Source organism: Haemorhous mexicanus, chromosome 1 (genome assembly GCF_027477595.1).
Source record: "Haemorhous mexicanus isolate bHaeMex1 chromosome 1, bHaeMex1.pri, whole genome shotgun sequence".
Classification (NCBI taxonomy): Eukaryota; Metazoa; Chordata; class Aves; order Passeriformes; family Fringillidae; genus Haemorhous; species Haemorhous mexicanus.
The window spans coordinates 23,574,641-23,599,836 of record NC_082341.1 but is presented as its reverse complement, the minus strand read 5'-3'; the positions used below and the strand labels follow the sequence as shown (position 1 = coordinate 23,599,836).

The 25,196-nt window shown below is 37.0% G+C and overlaps 1 protein-coding gene across 2 annotated transcripts; it reads left to right on the top strand.

Annotated features, from left to right (window-relative positions):
- Positions 1-85: 85 nt before the first annotated feature.
- PEX1 (peroxisomal biogenesis factor 1) lies at positions 86-24,969 on the top strand. 2 transcript variants are annotated; one of them, XM_059843202.1, is made up of 24 exons: positions 87-265; positions 1,852-1,995; positions 3,975-4,058; positions 4,302-4,416; positions 4,506-5,278; positions 6,646-6,765; positions 8,719-8,842; positions 9,099-9,208; positions 10,434-10,534; positions 11,137-11,269; positions 11,937-12,033; positions 13,121-13,291; positions 14,319-14,473; positions 15,677-15,866; positions 16,060-16,226; positions 17,014-17,148; positions 17,737-17,801; positions 18,608-18,750; positions 18,828-18,931; positions 19,898-20,074; positions 21,624-21,854; positions 23,336-23,533; positions 23,876-24,006; positions 24,683-24,969. In XM_059843202.1, the coding sequence occupies exons 1-24, from the start codon at positions 149-151 to the stop codon at positions 24,765-24,767; spliced, it is 3,870 nt and encodes a 1,289-aa protein (XP_059699185.1). In that variant the 5' UTR covers positions 87-148; the 3' UTR covers positions 24,768-24,969. The 2 variants fall into 2 exon arrangements, with proteins under 2 accessions (XP_059699195.1, XP_059699185.1); XM_059843212.1 differs by lacking the exon at positions 23,336-23,533 and having other exon boundaries at positions 86-265.
- Positions 24,970-25,196: the final 227 nt, after the last annotated feature.

The window sequence follows — 25,196 nt, the reverse complement described above, 5'->3', positions numbered from 1 at the left end:
CAGCGGGGAAACGCCGCGGCCGCATTGGCCGGCATTGGGTTGTACCATTGTCCCGGGGGCAGCAGGGAGCATTATCCTCCGCGCCCGCCCCGGATAGGACGGCCCGTGCCCGGGCGGAGCGGGCGCGCCGGGCCGGCGGGCTGCGGCCATGTGGGGCTGTGGCGACCCCGGTGGAGCCGCCGCCGCCACCATCGTCCTGAGCGGGACCCGCGACTGCTTCCTGCACCTGACGCCCGCGCTGGCCTCGCTCCTCCGCCTGCAGCAGGTACCGGGGCGGCGCCGCTCGGGGCCAGGGCGCAGGGGCACCTCAGGCAGGCAGGGAGGATTACGTGAGCGCACCCCCGCATCCTGTTACCATGGCGATACAGAGCTCTCCTCCCCTCCCTCACGATTCTGCCTTCTCCGCAGCCGGGACCCCTCGCAGGGAGACATCGGGGCATCTCTTCTTCCCTCGCCTCCTGCGTGGCCCAGTATCGTCATCAGTTCTTAATAAAACGCGGGAATTCTTCTTCCCCAACGTGGTCCGGCACTGTGGGCATCTGCGTCTCTATCATCACTCCCTGTTTCATACCAGTTTTCCCCGTAACCTGCTAGCATTAAGGGAATAATGTGTAAATGTTTAATTCAAGTGGGAGAAGAGGTGACAAATCCATGCAGAATCCTCATTCTTGGCGTAAACAAATAAAATATGTCACAATAGAAAGGTACTCCCGTCATGGAGAGCCCTGCTGAAGACTCGGGGTCAGCTCTAGGGAGTGCACCTTACACTGGAAATAACATTTCACACGTGGAAACGGGAGGAGAGACACTGTGTGCCCCTTGTGCCATGAACGCAGAGCTGAGTGCCCGCAGAACAGGGTGGAAAATGGCAGGAATGAGCCGAAAAGGATGCGAGCAAAGCTCAGGAGTGCTGGCACAGCCCTCTGGGCCGAGCAGGCCTCCCTCGGCATGGGTCACCTCCTGTTCTCAAGGCCAAAAAGGGCATTTCACAACAGGAAAACAACATAGACGTGTAAAAACCTGCTCGTTCACCTTTGGGGTAGTCGTAGGAGGTTGGTGGAATTGGAAGAAATGCGGTATTAAATGTGAGCTTCATTTCAGCTGCAGTTTCTTAGTGTTTTACAGTTCTGCTGTCAAGAGACAGGAGAAAGGAGTGCAGTTGCTTTGAAGTCTTATACTGCCATTCTGTGCACTGTTTATTATGGTGCTTTTGCATCCTGCTTTTGTTCACCCTGAGCTGCTAAATGAAAAGATAGAATCTCAGAAAACTTGATAGAAATAGCATCTTTATTATATCTCATGAATAAAAATGTTTTAAAGGGAATAAATGGAATCAAAAGCTGAATCTAATTGCAGAAGATATTAGAAAAGTTCTTCAGTTTGACATCAAAAATACACGGGCAGTTCTGAAACAGATTGATTAAACAATTTTTGTCTTAGTTAATGTGATTTTTGACTTATTCTAAATATATCACGGAAGCACTCTTGGAGACCATGTAAATGTTATAATTTTTGTGAAATCAAAGTGTACATTTATTTATTTTCCTCATTTGGGAAATGCAAACAGGCATTTACACATTTCTGTAAAATATTTTTTGATACCCCATCATGTAGAAGAAAGAAAAAAGAATTAATTTTCTTACTTAAAATAAGTCCACAAAAATAGAAAGCTGTTTAAGAATTTAAACCAGCACTCAGTTCTATGGTGAGAGTTGTGCAAACAAGGTATAAAGTCCAGATAATATCTTTAATTCCTTTGATCTCTCTAATCAAATACTGTTTAGGTTGTCTAATAGTCATCTCACTTAGCTGGTTTTATATCAATTTATTTTCTTTCTTTGAAACTCATAGGGCCAAGCTGTGAAAGTATCCTGTGGTCAACAACCAGTATTTTTGAGCTGGATGGAAACCAGGCATCGAGGTCACCAGAGTGAAAATATTGCAGAAATTAACAGACATTTGGCAGAGAAACTTGGCATCACAGATGGAGAGCAGGTTTGAAATGCTACTTTTGTTTTGTATTTAAATAAAAAGTATATTGGAAGGTAAGTGAAAAGGTAATACTACATGAGTTAGCTATGACCTTGTTTCATGTATTTAGACAGTTTCTTCATTTACATCTGCTCATGAGAAAAGTTAATATCATGAAATGCCTCGAACACTAAAAGATTGGCTCATTAAACCATTAACAATTGCCTATGCAATGTTAGGATAGGCTGCTGGGTAGGTCTTTGCAGGGCTGTAACATCTATCTTCAGTGGCATTAATTTTAAGAAAATACACTTTTAAGCAATTGGAAAATTTGGAATGGGAATATTTGGTTCTGAGCTCCTGTAATTTTAAAGTAGCTATTGACTTTCTGCATATTCTTGTTTAACTTACTTGGGGTTTAAATTTTCATCCCTTTTTCACCCCTTCACCACATATCCCTTTCTCTTTGAATAATTGTATTCACCTCTTATGGATATCTGTCCATCTATCTCTCTCACTCTCTCTCTCTCTCTCTCTCTCTCTCTCTCTCTCTCTCTCTCTTCTCTTTGTACATTCACCTCTTACTCCTGAACACTGTTAAACTTCTCATATTGACTCTTTCCGTGAGCAGAAGTTAGAGATGTCCAAGAGGCAGAGAGAGTTTTCTGAATGGGACTACTAAAATTGCAAAATCAAAGGATTTTTTTTTTCTATTACTAGGTAGACATTTAACTAAACAAGAGTAAAAAAGTACTGCTTTACACAGTGTCATTGTGCAGTATATTCATACTTGCCTATTCTCTTATATACAAAATTTTGTTCAACATCATAGAAGACATCAAAGAGTGTGATTCAGAGCAGTGTATTATGTTACTTTGTTTACTTTTTAAACATATTTTCTCTAGAAATTGTGTCTCTTTGCATAAATTTCCAATTTAGTAGTTGAGCAGCCAGGCATCTACCCTTTTTATTTCTAGCAACTAAGTCTTCAACTGGAAAACAATTGACAAAGGAAACCTAAAAAAAACCTTACCCAGGAGTTGCTGGGAATAATCATCTGTACAATTGAATAAATACATGATTAATTAGTTTCACCATTGTTTTGGAATCAGGAGTTACATGTTTGCTGTATGATCTTTTTGCTGTGCTGGGGAAAAGATATTCCTCACAATTATTGCCTCAAACTAAGGATATAGAGGATTTCAAAATGGATTGTTACTTTTGTAAAAGGTGACTTGACGTATTTCTCTCAGAGGGCAGGTATCTAGTTTTATCTCAGGAAAAAAACTAGTGATGTTTCTTTGAAAATTAATTGCAAGATGTTGTTTGCAAATTGTTTTGTTTTGTTTGGGTTTTTTTGTTTGTTGTTGTTGTTGGGTTTTTTTGTGTCAAATGAAACCTTTGGCAAAAACTGACTTTTGAAGTCTGTATGTAATGCATTCTGAAAGACCCTAAGCCACAACTGCTTTTACTGTTCCTCCTGATTCACATGATATTAGAACTGTTCTGTGAAGGTGGGGCTGCTTCCTATGAAACCAGTCATTAAGGAGCTGGGCTTGATTTCCTATTGTACTTTTTTCCTTATTTTTTCAGCTGTTTATATATTTTTGCACAAGTTAATTAATTTTTCAACTTTCTAATATCCTGGGGATTTAAAAATAAAAATTAAAAAATTGAAAGATGCTTATGTGATCAAGGTGTATTAAAAATGGATTGTTTGTTATCACCTGATAAACTCCTGATGCTTTTAATATTCACTGCTTATTGATTTCCCTGAGCCTCATGGGATCCATTTCCCATCCACTGCTTCATTTCCCATCCATTCATCTGCTCCACTCCATTTCCCATCCATTCATCTGCTTATGAATTACCTGGTGTCATTAGGAAAGTGTGTGTTCCAAGTAGTGAAAACATACAATGAAGGAGATGTCAATTTTCTAGTTGAAATAAAGATGGAGCTTTTATATGAAAAATAAGGAGTGTTTTGGTGTTACTTTTGCCAGGTGTTTCTTGAACCCTGTTCCCATGTGTCCTCCTGTCAGCAAGTAGAAGTGGAACCACTCACAGCAGATGATTGGGAAATTCTGGTAATAAAACCCCTTCCATTGTTCATGTTTTTATCTCACAGATGACAGAGATTCTGACTCAAGCAGTTTTTTGCACAGTGTCCCATTCCTTTCAGCCTCTAAGGAAATACTAAATGTGGTGGAGTTTAGTTGTATTTTATATTTCAAATGGTGTATTGAAAAGAGACGTACGGGTTTTTTTCTTCAAACAAATATTAAAAAGATATACAGTATTTAATTTATAATGGTATCACATTTCCCCAGGAACTGCATGCTTCCTCCCTTGAAAGACACCTTCTTGACCAGATTCGAGTGGTGTTTCCAAGAGCCATCTTTCCTGTCTGGGTTGAGCAGCACACCCATGTTTACATCAGAATCGGTAAGCAGCCCTCAAGGCTCTCAGGGCACCTCCAGGAAGCTGCTTTGCATGGGTAGATGCATTCATTGGCATCTTTTGCTCATACTTAGGTACACTTGTGCCAGCAGCCCCATATGGGAGATTAGAGCCATGTACGGAGCTTCTGGTGTGTCCCAAAACACATGGACCTGAGGAGAATATCACCAGCACACCTGCCACAGAAAGTGACATCTTGCTCAAAAATTTTGTGAAAAATAACATGGAACAAGAAGAAATATTAAAAGATCCTTTTGCCAGACAACCTTACTTAAAGCCTGGGGCCGTTGAACAGAGTAAGACTGATGCAAACATGACATTTGGCTCAAATGTTCTCCCAAATATATGGAATTTCATAGGGAACATTTTCTCTAATACATCTGAGCAGAAGCAAAAGACTTTGTGTGATAACAATGAAATGAGCATCTTCAAAGACAAGCTGCTGAACTTAATTCACATGGATTCCATTTTTAGAGTATGTCAATTCCAGCCTCCCAGCGTACAGAATGTATCCACCACTCATGAATTTCTGAAACACAATGCTGTTCACGTTTTTCCATGGAATTTAGAATATATTGATTTGGATCCAAATCCTGTAGTATCTTACGGGAAGATTAATGAGCTGCTTTCCCCAAGACAGCGTCATCAAGAAGCAAAACAAAATCTGCCACTTGAAAAGCAAAGTCATTTGACTAGTACACAAGACAAAAACCCTTCTAATTCTATTAGCGGTGAAGCATCCAGTGAGGGATCTATTGTTCCAATCGTTTGGAATGGATTTGAAGACCTAAAGAGTGTCATAGAGTATGGCCAGGATGGGGGAGCCCTGCATGTTGGAAGAGTTTGGGTCAGTTTGAGCGCACCATATTTTGGGCTTTTTTATTTTATAATATTTCCTATTGGATAGTTGTGAACTGGCTACTTAACATGCAGTTTTGGGCTGTAGACTTTGTGTTAATCTCTTGGGTTTACTAGAACCAAGTACTGTTTGCTAGAGCTATGCTTTGTACTTTTTCTGGACTACATTAATTACCATCATACTCCAAGATGTACAATGTACTCTGGGTTTCTGCACACTTAGCATTTTTACACCAAATGAGGAAAATGCATCAGCGTTTCTGAAGGGAATATATGCTTTCTTCGCAATCTGCGGGTAGCCATCGTATTAATGAGAAAGTGAAAGTACCTATTCACATACATTCAGTACTTTATTATAGGACTATTCATCAGTTAACTCTTTGAAATGTGCATTGACCTAGGGGTCATCAAAGAGTAAAGTAATGGGATGACGTATCCTAGTGCTGCCTAAGGTTTGTAAGTCATTTTATACAGTCTTTAAAATACATCTTGAAGATTAATATCCAATAACCAGTTTGTATAAATTAAACTGTTCAAGTTTTCATATGCCAAGTCCAGGTATGGAGATACTGATGTTTCAGCTTGTTCTGATACAACTACTGCCTGTTCTTTCTTTCCTGGAAGCACATGTGGGATCAACAAAAACAAACAAAATGTGCTCCAAATCACCATTTGACTATTTTGACATAATACAATTCTCACCATTCATTTATTGCTGTGTTAAGAATGAGAACAAGAGCCTGCAGTGGTCTTTGCCATGAAATCTTTTGACAGACCTAACAATTTTCCAAATGCCAGCAATCATAAAGTCTCTCACAGTTAAGAAATATTTATAGCATGTTTTCAAATTGGTGTAAGTTTTAAAATAACACAGACTGAAAAGGATTTTCCTTAAAAGGGCAAACTGACTAGTATGATTTAGGGAGGCTGCATTTTCTGTCTCTCTGCTGCAGGGGTGCTTAGTTTTGGTCTCTGTAATGGTCTATGTATATTTACCTACCCATGTAAAATAATTTTAATCAGAAAATGAAATTAAATTGTTGGTTTTCTCCTATACTAAGAGCATTCTTGCAATGTTCTAAGAATTTCTTCTACTTCTTTTTTGAGCTTTTGAATTTATTAAGTCAGTAGAAGGTTGGCTGTACTGAGCACTTTTACAAATATGATAAAAGGTAACTAGAAGTGTGCATGTAAGAGTAAGCTTTGTCAATGTAAGATAACTGTCAATGTCATAAATTCCTTCTTTATCCTCTTGAGGGTCCATTAGTGAAGAAATTGATGTAGTATATATGCAATGTTATAACTAGTTTACTTTCTAATGCTTCTTTTTCTTTGCTTTTATTTTAAATTTTTCAGATTGCAGATGGTCTGAGAAAAAAACTACATATCGAAATACATTCAACAGTCCGAATTAAGTCAGTTGAATCTATTCCTAAAATTCCTGTATCTCTTACACTGCAGCCCAAACAAAATTTAGTGAGTTGATATTACTGGTCACATACCTGTTCATATATTGGAAAACTGATAATATTGCTCTGGTCAAACTGGGGGCGGGGGGTGGGAAGGAGAGCATTGTGTTTATTTGTTTTAATTTGTTAGATGATGATCTGGAAGTTGTCTATAGAAATAATTCCAAAGGATTTTTTGGGGGTTATAATTTCTTGGTTTTTCTTTTGACTATTTAAATTTAAATTAATAGGTTGCTATGATCTACTTAAACAGAGCTTATCTAGTATTTGTATTTTGATAAATGTACTGTAAATACCAAACTGTAAACATTTTGGGTTGCTCTTGGTAGATGACTCCAGATAGTTACACTGCTAATTGTAACAATTTTCTGTTTAAAGGAGCTGATAGATATCACAGAGGATGGAGAAAATTAAACTGCTGAAATTTGACTTGTTGTTTTCCTGAAGCTATTAAAGGATATAGCACTTTCAACTCATAAAACATTTAGAATTGTAGGGTTTTCCATTATTCTCAAATTTTGAGAGTTTCTGATATCTTTCTTATTAAAAAGGATGTTGACATGAAGGAGACATGGCACTTGTCAGGAAAATACACATTTTTTTATAACGATAGGTCTCATGTTTAAAAAATCACTGTCAAAATAGCAGCAATAATCGATAATAGTTTTGCTTCAGACCTTCATTTGAAGTACATTAATACAGGTTCAAACCTAGCAAATATTAAGTGTATGCCTTTAAAGCTGTAAAAGAAACACAAAAGGGTAAAAGAGTCATAGAGTTGAGGAGTAAATATCAGTTTAAGCCTTCTGGGAGAATACATACCTAAATTTTTCTAACACTGCAATGCCCAGACAATTGTAGTGCAAGTATTGTAATTTGTATGAGCTGTTTAGTCTTTTGCTTTCTTTTTTATTTTCCTCATAGCTAATATTTAATTTTTTAAGTTATGTAATTGAATCCCTCAGTTTTCCTATAAGGGAGACTTATTCTGAGTGAGCGTCTGTGGCAGTAGGAACATACTTGGTACCAGTTCTCACAGTCCATCCAGTATATCTCTGGAATTATGTATGTCTTCATAACTTGGGTGACACTGGCCTGAATATTTCCCATGTTAGCTTCCCCTCAAAGCTTTAAATGCAGCACTTGCCATCAGAGCAAGGCTTAGGCAGGTTTGTTCTTCATAACCAATATTCTAACTTGGTTTCTTACCTACAGAAGAACTGCATTTTTTCTTTGTATTGGAGATAAAAAGATTATTATTATGATCCTTGTGGATCCCTTCCAACTCAGAAAATTCTGTGATAGTCTGGCATTAATCTGCTAAAATCATAAAAATAGTAGTTATGTGTGCTCTTGTATATTTTAAATACAGATTTGTCCTTTTCCTTTCTAATTTAGTTAAAGATTTTTTAAGTTCGTGGAAAAAAAACAGACAAATGCAGAAAGAATAGTTACAGTAACTTTCATTGATTCCCCCTTTTCTACATGGGAATTACGCATCTGTGATTAGGAACTTAGCCAAGAGATATGGGATCTGGACTGAATTACTTTTTTTATTCCAGTTATCAAGGTGAGCTGGGATAAGTTGCTTAGTCTCTGCCTGCGTGTTGAAGGTTGTTGGTGATTCCCCTGAACTGGATAAGCCCAGGGTTCTTTTTATAGGGAAAGGGTGTACGAGAAAGAGAGGGGTGTAGTGAGCATCTGAAAGAAAAATCTTTAGAGGTGGTCTAATACTCAGCTGTGGCCATAGCAGGGACTGCACAGATGTTTTCCCTAGAGCAGTTGATAGAAATAGTATTTGTTGGCAAAATGCTGTTTTCTAAATGAATAAAACTCTTATATCTTCTTCCATCTCTCTGCTACCATAAGAGAAACAAATGCCTCATGCATTGGAAGAAGACATTTTTACTTACAAACACCTGGTTTTGTTTTATTTACCTTCTTCCTTTTTCCTATTTAGCATGAAGATATACATGAATATGATGTTAAATGTGCATTCAGTTCTTGGCTGCAGGATTCCACCACGGATGATCACCCATGGATAATGACAAGCACAGACTGTGTACATCTCTCTGTTAAGGAAGGCAAGGATAATACTGTCCTGTCTACTGTGGAATTTACTTAGCCAGTATGCCAATTAATTTCTGTATACACCTTTTAACATAACTGATACCTCTTCACACTGAAAGTGTAAGCTTGACTTACCCCTTAATAATGATTAATCTTTTTTAGTCTTTCATTTTGGATTATTTGTAGCAATATTGTAATCTGTTTTATCTTGTGAGGAACAAAAACTGAATTTTTTTTGAGTTGTAATAATTGTTCATTGTGTTTTTACAGGAATAGAGGAATTTGTCCTTAGTGCAGCGCATCCCGTGCACATTGAGGAAAATAAGTCTGAGAATATTTTTATACTGAGTCCCAGTTTGCTGCAAAAGACAAATATACAAGTAAATATCACATAGTATCAGGTATCAAGTAATTTAAATTGTTATACTTGTTTAAAATTTATTGCATTTTGTATGTATTTCAGTTTCCCTTTTAAAGTAAATAATGTCGGTCTATTCATAAAGTTATATCTGCATCCTCTATGTCATTTTGTAGCTTGAGGGCCTGCTGAAATTCCAGGCATGCCATGCTTGTCACTGAGTGTCATAGCGTTTGCACATCAAACTCTCAGAAAAATCAGTTAGAAGAGAGGAAAGTCAGTACTGTCCAAGTTTGAGCATCCTTACACTTATTTGTATATGTACTATCCTTATACTTAGTTGTTCTCTCCCTTGGTAGCTATCTACTACACTTACCCTGCCTTTTCTCTGGTATAGTTTGTGTGCCTTCTGTTTCTTCCATGTTTCATTTCTCAGGAGAATAAATATTTCTATTTAATATGAGAATTACTGCTTCCATTAGTAATTCCAGTTGATCCACTTACTTCAGGGTTATGGTTATAGGAGTGGGATAATGTTTTCTTCATTTTTAAACGTACAGTGGAGAATTAAAGGTGTCTTTTAGCTGTTTCAAATAGAACTTGCCTGCAAAATTTAGAATTGCCGTTTAAAAAATAATAAAATTAGCTTTCTTTTACTAGTACTAAACTATAAGAAGGCTTTTAGAAATTGTTTAAGTAACCGAAACTAAGATGAAAGAGCAAAATGCATTTCTTAATAGCTGTGTCAACATCTCCTACTTGCCTGTTCTTACCTGTGAACCTCTGCAACCCCTGTTTGCCTGCCCAACTTTCCATACTAGCTCTCTGAAAAGACAGATAGAAAAAGAAAAGATAGAAAAGATAGAAAAATTGATACCAGGTGTTTTGTCAAGTTACATTTCACCCGGTCAGATTCCTGATCAGTTTCACTATTCTGCCTCATGAGCTCTCCTGCCAGCAGGACAGGGGGAGAGCTGCAGGTAGGGGAAGAGATAGTGGGCTGCACAGTCTGTTATTAACAGCACTTGGCCCAAAATCTAATCTTACATTATTAACTTACTGTCAACACTAGATTGTATTTTGAAAGTGGTTGTATCTCTTCCATTTCAACAACGCACCTTTCTTTCAAGCGCAGCAAAGCATACATGCAGTGTTTTCTTTGCACAAGTCCAGAAATGGCTGGTCACTCCATAGCCTTCTTCTATTAGATATATTTCATCTAAAGTCCTAACTCTCCTTTGTTGTAGGTTCTTTTACATCCTCTAAGTAGAAAAGCTGATGATGACAACCAGCCACCTATGCCTGATAGAGACAAGAAGCTTCCATACCACAAACTAAGCGATTTAGGGTGAGACATTCTTGTAGGAAAAAACATGGGAGGGAATGGGAATGAGAATTAGAAAAAAATAGCATTGATGGAAAGCAGACTTTTTGGAAACTATGCCAGATCTAAGCAAAACTGTGCATCTTTGGCCTGTGTCAGTTTTTGCTGTTCTAAGTAGTATGAACAGACTTCTACGTAGCAGCAAGGGATAATGGGATGGTTTTAGCTGGGGTGTTCAAATACGCAAAATTTATAAGTTGCAGTCTGCCAATGCATGCCCTCCAGTAACTTCCACGTGTTTACTTGTTCAGCTACATTTAATAGTAAGGATCTCAAAGAACTGTGGTTCCTAAAAGGTTTGTTGAAATCATGAGCTGAGGAGAGAAATGCAGAGTGCCGTGGTCATAAGTACAAGGGAAAACAGCAGTACTGTGTAGCAGATATGAAGGGATGGGGCAGAGGAGACATGAGAGGTTTGGAGTGTTGTGATAGTGTGCTCTCAGTGCTGGGAAAGGCAGCTGAGAACAGTCTGTCAGCTTTCTAACTCCCCCATAGGGCAAGCTTTTTCTGCCTACAGTGTGCGCTGATGCTACCCTAGGCCATTTAATGTTTCCTTTCCCTTCTAGAGGAGTGGACAAATTAGGAACATCTTTATTTGAACACATAAGCCACAGTCTTCTGGGGCGTCCTTTATCTCAAAAGCTGGCTGCTAATACTGTGGGACTGCGAAGTGGAGGGGTGCTTCTCACAGGAGGAAAGGTACTCACTTCTGCTTTCACCTGCAAACCCTTGCACATTGTTTTCCATGGTTGCAAACTGGTTGACATTAGTTTTCTTTGATACTTTGCACTGAAGATACTTTGTTCTGAAGTATAAAGAGCAAGCTGAAAAAAAGAGCAGTTAACTGAGCAGAGATAATTCACTAGAACACTATCTCACACACTCACACAAACACACACACACATTTTGAAGATTGCTAGAAATGCAGTTTCAATAGGGGATTAATCTGCTTTGTTATCATATTATGATAAGCACCTATTGTCCTTGAAGTATTTGAAGGAAAATAAGCATATATTTTCTCTTGTGTTCTAACATAAAATGGCAGTGGAGTTGATACTGTTATTTTGCTGTTGCCTGTTACAGTGATCCATTTAATACCATATGCTGCTGAACCTAGCAGATGTCTTAACACTGAACTCAGTGGAATCAGAACACTGTACTGGATGTATCCGCTCTGAATTTGTTTCACTCTAGGGCTTTGGTCCCTACCAAGTAATACAGAGACAGAATACATATGTACTTTTACTGAGTAATAAACCCAATGTGTGTGCAGCTTCCCCAGCTTGTTGACTGGTGCATACTGTGACAAAAACAAAGAAACAAATTGCCACTTTCAATTTACTTTAGCCCGCATTTATTTTTGTAGGGAAGTGGAAAGTCAACATTAGCAAAGGCCATCTGCAAAGAAGCTTTCACTAGACTGGATGCTCATGTAGAAGTAATTGATTGTAAAGCTTTAAAAGGTATGACAATCGTTTATTTTAATCTCAAATTTTTGCTGTACAATAGAGGCACAGTTATGAAGTTACTATATTTGGTCTGAATAATTTTTTTAGCATTTTGCTGTTTTCGCAAGGATTTTTGATGCCCCACAATTACTATCTTCAACAGTCTGATGAAAATACAGCTACTGTAAGTTTATTTCACACTTCCATCAGTTTCTGTCCTGCATACCACCAACAATTCAAACCATGCTTGCCATGCTAATTTCTAGTTGTTACAAAATGGGAAGAAGTTGCAAAAATTGAACTGTGTTTTTTCAGCTGTTCTAGCTGGAACAGATGTTTTGTTAACAAACCGTAAGTGTTAAATGATACCTGTACTCAGTGAAAGGATAGCACAGGCACCAAAGAAGGATCAAATGACCAACTGAAACCTGATTTATGGTGGCATATTTACTAACCTAGTGTATTTGGCAATAGGCGTCTAACACTCATTATTAGAGATGATGAGATGACTCCTTAGGCTTTGTGAGTTCAAAATAATTATTTTACGCCAAGATGGAAGAGAACGAAGGAGGCATTTTTCTGCTCTTGCATTTCACTGGCTTTTCTAAATAGTCTTGCTGTTACAAGGGCAGAAAATACTCTACTGTTTTCTTACAGAGCCCTTACATTTCCTCACTATATTATTTTTGCTTAAATCACTACTTAAGCTGGAGCTCATTGCACCAGAGAAAAGGGAAAGATTGATGATGAGCTAGGTCCTTTGCTCTGGAAAGTTCTTCCAATTGCTGGATTCTTTAGTAACTTTTTTAAAATGCTGCTGATATTTCTGTGGTTTTAACTGTCTGGAAATTAAACTTGTAGGCTACTATAGGGGTTAGTAAAAGATGATTAATCTCATTTTAGAACATGTGGAACCTTCTAGTACTTTTTTGATTGAAGATGTGGACTCTTCTTTAGTGACTGTTGATTCTGGTTTAATCTTGGTATCTGGATTTATAGATGTGAAGTCAAAATAGACAAAATAAAACATTATGAGCAAGATGTAGTCACTCTGATTTTTTTTCCTGATATTTTGTGTCATTCTAATAGTATTTTGTTTTAGGAAAAAGATTAGTAAACATAAGGAAACATGTGGAAGAAGCTTTTTTAGAGGCAGCATGGAGACAACCATCCATTCTTCTGATGGATGATCTTGATCACATTGTCGGCGTTGCTTCTACACCAGAGCATGAGAACAGCCCTGAAACTGTTCAGAGCAATAGACTTGCTTATGGTAATACTGTTCTACCTTTGTCTAGGTAGAAATACAATGCAGCTTAGAATTACTTACCACTTGAGGTGCACTGTTCTATCTGAACAATTCTGTCTGTATCATTATTGCCTCTGGACCATGTGATATTCAGGCAGAGACTCACAAATTATGGTATATAGGCATTTGTTTATCCCTAGCTGAATCAAAATAATGCACTCTGGATCTTGGAGTAGTCCTTGCCAATGTGCATCCACCACTGCTGCAGGTAATGCCTGTCAGTACCACTGTCAGTGCTTGAGGCTTCTCTGTTCTTTTTTTTAATACTTGTACAGCCAGATACGTTGCAACTGATTACAAACTGCAGATGAACCTTTAACTGATCATTTCTGATAAATTGATTTTTTGTTTTCCATAATTATTATTTATAATTACAGTGATAACATCAATTTCATACTTACTGATGTTGAGAAACAGCTTATTTTAGATGAGTACCAACTTCTTTATCATTCTACTTAGTATACATTGTAGAACTTCTGTTTTGTTTTACAATGTAACAAATCACAAGTGTTAAAAACAAGATGATCAGTTGTAGTTTGACATCCTGTATATGGTTCCCTTTTATTCCTGAAAATCTAGGCAATGCTAAGTTGCAAATTAAATCTAAATAACCAAGATTAATAATGCCATAGCCTTCCATTTCTTAGCTCACTTTGATGGAGTTAGACTAATTTTTACTGAAATATTTCTGAAATTCAGAAAATCTTACTATAATTTCTTCCTAAAAAATGTGCTAAGTTACATGCAGAATTGTTTGGTTTTCCTATTGCTTTTACTTAAAGGTTCTGATGGCATTTTATTAATGGAATGTGGTGTTCTAGATAGAATCACTACACTTTTTTTTGTTGTTGTTTAAAAAAGCAACTGTAAACATGGTAATAAAAATAATATGTTACAAAGCTATTATATTTCATGTGCACTAATGCTGCTCTCTGGGTTAGGGTTATTTTTGTTCTTTTGCAATTCATGGAGCAATATCTTCTGTGTTTAGTTTTGAAAGATCTGATGAAAGAAGTTATTTCCATGGGGAGTTTGATTGCATTAATTGCCACGAGTCAGTCTGAACATTCCCTTCATCCTTCCCTGGTTTCAGCACAAGGAACTCATGTATTTCAGTGCTTCAAATGTATCCGATCTCCAGATCAGGTAAATTCAAATAAAAATGCTTAAAATGTTGTATGCCTTCCCAGAAGCCTCAAGTATGATGCTTGATCAGCTACAAAAATAGCAGGTTACAGCTGAAGATATGAAAAAACTTTGGAAATCTTAGAAGTTCTTTAGTGATACTTAAGTACCTCAGAACTTACATCTGTCATTATAAAGTTTTAAAAAAAAATAAGAGTAATCCAGTGAAAACTCACAGTTGGCCCCGCTCTTCAGTGGTAAGAGAAGGGTGTATTCAAAGGACATTTCAGTTCAACATGAAGCAAGTCAGGTTGTCTAACACAGGTGAGATATGCATGTCTCCTTGTTACGTCCACGGGGATGCTGAAGGAGCAGCTTTGTAAACCATGTAAGCCATCAAGTTAGAGAAATGAAATTAAATGTGGGGTTTTTCACAGCTCAGTAAAGTAAGTATGTCCCTAGCACATGCATTTTAAAAATGTTATTAAAACTAAATGTTAATTTTATGGGACAATTTCAGGTTTGTTTCTATATTAATACTATTCCTCTACTTTTGAACATAGTCCAGTTTGAAAAAAAAAATGGATAAAGAGAAGAATGAACAGTATTAACTTTCACGCAGGAGAAAGCAGATACTTTGAAACCCTCGTCCCTAATGACTTGTTTCTGTTTAGCATGCGTTGTTGCTGTCTGTGTGTCTTCAGTCACAGGCCAGCTGTTAAAAGCCACTGAGGAGGGGATGCTGTGTTAGATGCAGTTTAACTTTCTCCCACTTCCTGCGAGTCTGCTTTTATTGTTTTTAATACTAATACTGAAATTAAGGATGAGTCAAGATCTCAAAAGATACCATATTACTTGAAGTGTTTTTATCTAGCACAATATATTGCATCTCAAACATATTCTTTGCTCATGCTGACAAAAATAAATGTGTTCTTTTTCCTGTAAAACAGAAAAATCAGGGAGGGAGGGATGTATCATTAATGTTGAATTTAAAGTAGCTCTGGTGAGGTGAATATTTAAAGTTATAAAATAGGTGAATTTATTGAAGTGCACCTGAAGCACTAGCATTTGTTTGTATTTCTTAGGTTTGGTTATTTAAAAGGTTGTTGTTATGCAAATATTTAAGGAAATTTTACTAAGTCATACCTATTTATTCTTTGAATTCCTGAACTCCATATAAATAGTAAACTCAATACACACTTGCTGCACAATTCTGTTTTTCAGAAGCAAAGATATGAAGTGCTGTATTCCATAATAAAGAAGAAACTAAATTCTGATCCGAAGGACTTCTCTGATCTTGACCTCCAGTGTATTGCAAAGGAAACAGAAGGTTTTGTTGCTAGAGATTTTACTATGCTGGTGGATCGTGCCATTCATACCTGTGCTTCTAACCAGAATGCATCAGACAATGGTGGTATGTTGACAACAAAATCTCTTATTTCATAGTCTTACTTCTGTTATCCAGAATTCAGAAAGAAACCCCCAGGTTTTATGTTTCATGTTTAAGGTTTCTTTAATTGTTACGTATTGTAAGGAGTTTGTTACTAGCAGCCTGTTCGTTTGGGGTTTTTTCAGTTTTATTTTTTCTTTTTTTTTTTTTTAAGCAGATTTGAACCTGTCAACTGTGGATTTTCAAACAGCTCTAAAAGATTTTACTCCATTAGCTCTGAGAAATGTCAACCTTCATAAACCTAAAGACCTTGGCTGGGACAGGATTGGTGGCTTAAAAGATGTGAAGCAAATGCTCAGGGATACCATCATGTTACCTGCAAAGGTACTAGGTTTCTTTAAATTAGTTACTTGAACTTTGCACATAATGTTAGTAGGGAAGAATTATTTTTTAACGTTTGGAAAGTGTTGGATAGAAAGATGACAGGCATGATTTTGTAGCTTTCCAATCTTCCAACTGTCTTCAACCACTGGAAAACACTTTCTCCTTCCCCTTCCCTCTTCCAAATACAAAAGACAGTGGCAGAACTTTACTACAGAGCAAGTGTTGCTCTACGACATTGGAGTATTGCCATACTTGCTTGCAGGGCTTGTGATTAGGCTCTGTAAAGACAACATTTCCACTGGTTTCTGCAGTGCTTTTGCTAGAGGAGTATTTTCTTTCAGATTAATGCCAATCCATCAGTCTCATCTTATTTTACTTTGGCCTTTCTGCCTTGCTTAAAACTTGAATTTTGAGATGAGCCACTGAGCATTGACTCTTCAGAGAAATGGCTGAATGGTATATTTGGTCATATCTTTCAGTCATTAAAATAGGAATTTAGGGCTACTAGTATGGAGAATATAAAGCTCTAGTCCATACCTCTTCTGGCCTGTTTTCTCTTGGTAGAAAATCTGATTTGTTTGTATTTTAGGTACCTGTTACACCTAGGAATCTAATTCAGCCCCAGGTAAACTAAAAGCAGTCCAGATGAGCAGTCGGGATAATACTGGGGATATAATAAATTAGATGCATTCTGTTAAGACAAAAATCATCACTAGTCAATGATGTTACAGTACATTACAGAATACTTGCTTATTTTAGAATATATCACATTGAAACTCTTTTCCAGTATCCAGAATTATTTGCAAACCTGCCCATACGGCAGAGATCAGGAGTTTTGCTGTACGGAGCGCCTGGAACAGGAAAAACACTGTTGGCAGGAGTGGTTGCAAGAGAGAGTGGAATGAATTTCATCAGTATCAAGGTAGCAACAGTTTAAGCTTAATTGATTCATTTTATTAACTGAATGAAGTAACTTTCTATAATACCTGAAACTGTGTGCTTGTGAGGGCAAAGTACTTTAGTAAGAAACTCAAATATTATTGAGTCTCTGGATATCCCTCTGGATATCTGCTTCCTGGAACTTCATAGTTTTATTACTGAGAATTTTTTTTTCCCTATACTTATTCATTAGTCAGAATTATAAAATTTAATTAGGTGTTTTTAGTTTCTCATTGATTTGTAAAAAGATCCCAGATTTTGATTCCGCTGGACAACGAAATTGAGCAATATATTTTAAACATTTTTAAAATACAGTGTAAACCTTTGCCTTGAGATAATGTAACACATGTTCTGTTATGGTACCACAATGGAAATTATTACTTTTAAATAAGTCAAAATGCTTGAAAAATTCTTCTGGATTATCCAGAACTCTTGGCTCTTCTGTTCAGAGATGACACTGTCTTGGTTGCAAGACAATTCAGTCGAGTACACAAAGTATATGCTGATGTTGAATTACACATTAAAACTAAGAAACATGTCCTGAGTATTGTTTTCTGATATATCTTTTTAGGGACCAGAACTGCTCAGCAAATACATTGGAGCAAGTGAACAAGCAGTTCGAGATATATTTAACAGGTTTGTTTTGTAAAGATTTGTGATCAATACATTTCACTGATTGAAGCACAAATAAATAATTTTATTGTCTGAGGAGGCATCAGATCATAAAAGCATCTGAAATAATCAGTTGTGCTGAACCAGATGGGTGTATTTGGCAGGTTCAACCTGGCCAGCAGTGTTAAAGAACTGCCCATTTTGGCTCCAGTGAGGACTGTGCTTTTGAAGCTGAACTCCCAGTTCTCTCCAGCTATAGTGCATTGGTTCACATCATAGAAATATCTTGGAAAACACATCCTGAATTCCTTTCAGATGTTTCCAGAAGACAGTACTTGAGCTGACTGTGCTCCATGTAGTAATGCATGCTCAATACCTGGGGTCATATTAAACTTGGTATTGAAGTCCTCAATGCCAGTAGTTCTTTTTTACAGATGTGCTCTTATCAGTGCTCCCTAATGCCAACCTATCCTACATAGCCTTTGCTTCTCAACTTATCATGTAGGCATTCTTTTTGTTAGCTGTCTGTAAGCCAAGAACTCATCTGCAGTGATTGAATTTTAGAGCTTTCATGTATATTAATATGACAGTTGAGCACTTAGAAATGATAAAGTGAGTGCTAAGTATGTCATAAAAATGAGCAGTGATTCTCTTGCAGCCCAGTTTTCAGAACCTCCTAAATTTTACAGAAAGCAGATTTTCTATTCTGTCATTTAATACAACTGTTCTCTGAAGCAAAAAGCAATTACCTTCAATATTTCTAAGCAATTCTACCTGTGAATGAAACTTTAACAGAAAAATAACTATTGCTCATTTTTTCCCCCTTTTAGAGCTCAGGCAGCTAAGCCTTGTATTGTTTTCTTTGATGAGTTTGATTCTATTGCTCCTCGCCGAGGCCACGACAACACAGGAGTCACTGACCGAGTGGTTAACCAGCTGTTGACTCAGTTAGATGGTGTGGAAGGCCTGCAAGGTACCAATTCACCTGTGTGCTCCTTTTTATGCAAAAGTTAAGCAGATGTTAATGGCATTTTTCTGCACTTTCCTAAGGAGTTTATGTGCTAGCTGCTACCAGTCGCCCAGATTTGATTGACCCTGCTTTGTTAAGGCCAGGTCGACTGGATAAATGCCTGTACTGTCCACCTCCTGATCAGGTGAGGAAACAATTTCACATGAGAGGCAAGGAAAAAATCAGACTAATGGGTTTTATTCTCCTTTTCTCTATATGTAGTAGCATTTCAAACTTGGAAAAAGTGGACTTGATTTCCCAGCCCAGTTATACAACAGGATAAATTCACTAATTTTAATGTCAATATGTTCACATAAAACTGGGAAAAGAAAAGGCTGTTTACCACAGTTTTTTGGATCAAGTCATATCCTGCGGATCTAGGTGATTTAAACAAAAAATGCACTAGAAAACAGGGAACTAATTTGCAGAAAGAAACTGGATGCAGTGTAGTGTGTATAATGTTCTCCACGTTACTTTGAAGGATCAGTCCAGTAGATTTGCCATTTGCTTAAACCATAGCCAGTGTCAGAGGTTGTACAATGTGTGTCCCTGATTGCCCATTTTATGACAAAACATTAGCACTACTTAATTTCAGATTAGTTCATACATTTAATAAATACCACCACATCATTTCATACTGAAACACATATGATCATCCCGTGCCGCCTTCTTTTTTTTCCATTTTTTCAATTTTTTTCCATTTTTTCAATTTTTTTCTTTTTTTTTTCTTTTTTTTTCTTCCTTTTTTTTTTTTTCCTTTTTTTTTCTATTTTAAAGTTCTGGTTTAGAGTAAGATCATTCAGATAAACAGAAGCATTTAAATTTCATCGTACTTTTCTTTACAAAAGGACATACTTTTCTTTACAAAAGGACATGTATTTAATATATGAAATCCCAGATATTTACTTGATATATTAGAGAAGTATATTCTCTGTATGCTACATTTGGTTAAGGTAGTATCTTTCTAGTATTAGGGCAGTATCCTCTTGAAAAAAGATCCTTCCTCCCTCAGAGAGGAAATGGCTGGTGACAGGACCAAAGCTCCTTCTAGCAGTTAGGACAAGGAGAATAACAGGTTGCTTTACTGACGTTTTTTTTTCCTTTTTTCCAGAATTCACGCTATGAAATCTTAAAAGCTCTCAGTCATTCCCTGTCTCTGGCAAATGATGTGGACTTTCAGGATTTGGCAGCAAAAACAGAACAGTTCACAGGGGCTGACCTAAAAGCTTTATTGTACAATGCCCAATTAGAGGCAATCCATACTAATTTAAATTTAGGTTTAACACAGGTAAATAAAACTAATATAAAAGAAGTCTCTCTTGTTTATTTTTACGTTGATATGCTTGAAAGAGTTAATTGTATCAATGAGGCTTTTTAGCAAAATTATATTTTCTTATATTTTTATTCAGAGGATTACCATTTTAAAATGTTTGCAGAGAAATACAAGAATAATGTAATGAATTGGTTTAAATACTTTTTAAACACAGGGTTGTTCTCATTTAATGATAGTTATTTATTGTTAAATAGGTATATGTAAGCCTAAATGTGTTCATCACTGTTGTGAGGAACAACTAACAGATTGAGAGGAGGAATCCCACACTGAATTTCTTAGGAGCAGATAGCAAATTCAGTTTTGAGATGGCACATTTTAGATGATGGAGGAAATGAGAAATTGTTGAGTTTTGGGGAGTTGTTCCAGCAGACTGGGTTTGACTGAGGCCGGGAGAGAAATGGCAAGAGGATGGCAATACTTGAAATGGCCAACTCTGCCTCATCTTCCAGGTACCAGCTAGTACTTGAACTTCCAAAGTACAGGATTCCACCCTTGGTTTGTACCCCTCATGTGACTCACTGGCAGATCCTTCCTCTTTTAGCCTCTGTTCAGCCACCTGTGTTCATGTTTTTCATGCCTGTCCTCTGGTTCTAGCTGGAAAGGAGCAGGCATGGCCTCCACTACTTCGTGGCCAAAAGGAAGGGTTGGGTCAGGGGTGCAAAATGAAGGAGACTCTCTTGAATTCTTTTTGCCCTAGCTGTTACCAAGGAATTGGGCTCTGAGGATGTGACTCTTAGTATTGAGAGTGTCTTCCCTAACACTCCCTTCACTTGTAGCATCAGTAAGTAGTTGATACCTCATGATTATCCATCACAGGAAGAGATTGTTGTCTCAAGCAATGGTGTCCAGTGGGGTGTGCACACATCCCAGAGAAAGCACAAGGCAGTCCATTGATATGCAGGAGGAAAATATTAGAACTTCAGTGGTACATGTATAATTTACAAATAATATCCATTTGCTTGGTAGAGTGCGCTCAGAAATTTTTGACTGATAGAGACCATCAGAGAGGTTTGCAGACACCACTTTAAAGCAGCAGTCCTGATTTCTACATCAGCATTTAAAGTGTGTGGGCTATGACTAAAAACTAGTACAGCAGTTAGGCACTATAAAAGTAGACTCACTTCAGCCTCCTAGAGCATTTTACACAAGATACTAATTTACTTGGCGGGTAAAGTAGAGACAGAAATGGTGCAGTTCTACAACACAGCACATGCGTGAAGTTTCCCAGTGCTTGCTGTTACTGAGAGTGTGAGGCAGTGGAAACAATAAAACCTTAAAATTACCTCCTGAAACTATTTTTCTACCATGAAGACAGAAAGTTCTTAAAGGTATTAGATTTTCTTAGCAAAATGTTTAGAAATATATTCCTAGAGAAAGAGAGATTTCTACTAGAGTCAAATGTAAATTGATACTCTCATTTGCAGTGTATATCAAATCTTTTAATGTATTTCTGATTGTAGTTTGTTATGAGTTAACTCTTGTAATGTTATGGTTTTTGTTACAGGATTTTGGATCTAGTTCTGATAGTGACTTCAGTCTGTCTTCCATGGTTTTTCTAAACCACAGCAGTGGCTCAGATGATTCAGCAACAGATGGAGAAGCAGGGCTAGAGCACTCTCTTATTTCTTTAGATATGTCTGACTTGCTTCCTGAAGATCCAAGGTCCAACATGTATCGTCTTTATTTTGGAAGCTCTTACGAATCAGAGCTGGGGAATGGAACTCCTTCAGAACTGGTAAATTATTCACTTAATGTTTTGAATTTTATAAATATTATTAGTTGAGAAGCAGAAAAAAACATACCTTTTGCCTGGTTCATTTTTAAAATACAATTATGTCTGCTTTGACCTTTAGACTGTCTTTAGATTATATTTAGTTGTCCACAGTGAGGAAAGGGATGGAAGACCGTGATCTGAGAAAATACAATATGGACTTCTCTGAAGCCTTGCAGGACTTTAAAGTCAAAATCACAAAATACTGCTTAATACTTTATAATTAGGCAAATTGCATTCATATTAGATTTTACTCTCTGGTCAAGTGGCTTGTTCCCTTCTGAAGTTTTTCCAAACACTAAAAGAGTTCTCGACTTTTTGGTGGTTGGTTTGTTTGTTGTTTTTTCTTTAACTTAGTTTTATTACTAAGGAGTGACAACCCAGCTTTCAAGAATTAAGTTACAGTCTCAGGAATCAATGAACCTTCTTCAGTTTCCAATAAAATGTGCATTAATAGAATAGTCAGACCATGGAATTGTGAAAAAGAACAGACCTAAAATTTAACTTCTGTCATTGTCTTTAAGCAGAATTCCTGATGTTGCATCATGTTGCACATAAAGCAGCATGTTCTCTGGCCAGTTTGCAAGTAGGGATGTGCAGGTTGGCTGCCCAGCACCTGCACAGTGATCAGCTCATCTCTTTTGGCTGGCAGGTCAGCAGAACAGGGTGCGCTGCCTCTGAGCTCCTTACAGTGAGCACACGATTTCAAAGCCTTGTGTGTGATCTGTAGGAAACTCATTTTCAAAATTAATTTCAATCTGTTGTAGAACTGATACTACAAGTAGTAATCAAAGTTCTTAGACTCTTGTTTTCAAAACTGTCTTGCATTGATTTCTAAAGCCAAAAATAACTTTGACGTTAGAGAAGTAACTGCTGACTGACTATTAAGGTGCTTTGGTTTATTTTATCTTGCGTTATGGCTGATAGTGTTTGATTAATGTAACTTTAAAGACTTAGTTTTCCTCTGACTGTGAAAATTTTTCAGCAAGGATTCTCCACAAGGACTTTGACCTCTTGAAGTTGTTGACTTGGTAAGGGGCTTACTTATCAAGTGCACAGGGAATTTGGAGGTGATGAATATTTAAATTCCAAAGCTAACTACATAAACTCATCCAGATTTCAGAACCACTGATTTTCCTAAGTAATTAAAGCAATGGACTTAGCAGATTTTTATTCTTTTTTAGATAGGCCATTACAAAAATAGTTACATATTTTCCAAACATGAAACACTTAATTTTCAAATTTGGCCTTTTGCCCAAACACTTTGGCATATTAACTTAAATCTTTCTGTTAAAAAAATTACATATGTAATATGTTTTAAAGAGAAAGTACTCTTTTTGCCAGTGGAGGCAAGCTTATATTGAATTGTAGGCTGATTCCTAATAGTGGAGTTGCTCCTTTGTGTCCATAATGAGTTAATGCATTTCCTCTTGTGATCAATTTAGAGCTCCTTGTGTTTGTCTGGTCCAAACTCCATAACTTATGACTTCACCAGCATCACTCAGAGAGATGTTGCATCCTCACAACCTACAGTGCTTAGAACAGCTTCTCAAGAAGGCTCCCTGGAGAATCAGGAGCAGCAGGCAGAGCACCTGAGGACAGAAATCAGTGCTAGCAAGGCCAATTACAGAAGCAAGAATGGAGTATGGCACTTTGAAAACTTACTGTTTAGTCTTAACACTTCTCTGTTGTTTTTCCATACTTCTTGGTATTTCAGTTAATAATTTCTGCAATAATATTAAATAACGTGTAATGAAAGTAGCAAAGATAAGTGATACTTAATTTGAGGAAAATAAGCCAGATGTTAGCATTAATGTAATTTAACAGTTATTTCTGTTACTTATTAATATGGAGGGGGGAAAGTTGTGACTGTTTTTTTAATGCATTTGTTTGAACATGTAATGGGGAGGTTCCATAGTTAATGATATTGATGGCACTGTGTTTCTGTAGAAATTTTTCATTGTCTATTCATGGCTCTTTTCAAGGAGGACAGCACCCTTAATCAGTCAGTGCTTCCCAAGACCACTATAACTATTACCCAGTCTCATCTGATGGCTGCTCTGCAGAGTATGAGACCATCCATTAGTCAGGATGACTGGAAGCATTTTACTGAACTGTAAGTATTATTTTTTGTTAATTTTGAATTCAGTGGAGATGTGGTCTTACCACATTCCTTGTACATCAGAAACACAATAGTTTTAAATAAATGTAGGGACTGGCAGCAGATAGCTGATAGCTTTTGACAACAGTTTTTTAAGAAGTATTAAGTTATGTAGTGGGAAAGGGAAGCTATTTTACCAGTGAATTTTCTTATTCATGTAGGACCTAGAAATAACAGACCAGGACCCCCTAATATTATGTTAAGAGCTATAACAGTACAAAGAGGATCTTTAGGTTCTAGTCTTTCCTGCTTCCACTTAGTAGTAGCTCCTTGTGTTTTCAAATGGCTGGAATTTGGCCCTCTGTAGTGGTCTTTGTAGCTGCTGTGTTTGGGAAAGGCAATAATCTGTAGAAGTATAAACATACTGAAAAGGAGAATGTGTCTCCTTGGACTTGGAGACCAAAAAGCTGGGAAAAAAACCCAAAGGAAGCAGGGCAGAGAGCTCTCTGAGTTAGGTGTGTGGGTGATAATTCCTCCAAGTCCCCAGGTCTGAGACGATGGGTACTTTTCATTTACTTAAATATTTACTTAAACATCTGGAGTTCTGTGGTGCTTTAATACGCATCTGAAGAGGCAGACAAAAAAAACACATTTCATAAGAATTTGCTAATGTCTTTTTTTTTGTTTCTAGGTATGATAATTTTCAGAATCCCAAGAAGAGGAAAGTACAGATTGGCACAACATTCAGACCAGGACAAAAAATTACTCTAGCTTAGTAACTTGTATTTGCTTGTAATTGCTAAACTGTAACTGGAAATGACAGATGTGATAAAATCAGATTATTTATATTCATATAGATTTATTAATGCAGCAGTTGAAGATAAGTTTCTTTTAAACTAATGTGCTGTAAAATTATGTCACATTTTATTTTGAAGAAAATTGTCCTCCTTTAGATTGCTATTAAATTTTTTGAGAGAACATTGGTTATGTTCTGTCCACTTGTTTATCATATAAACTTTTAAACTTTTTTTTTAATCTATTTTCTTGCCACAATCTAACAATGATTTCCTGTCTGTGCTTACTCCCTCACAACAAATAGAATCTGGTCCAATAGACTGTAATATCAATGGGGGATATGTTTTTAAAATATTCTATAAAGCCATTCTCTAAGGGCCTTTGGAGGGCTTAGAGGAGGGGGTGGTACT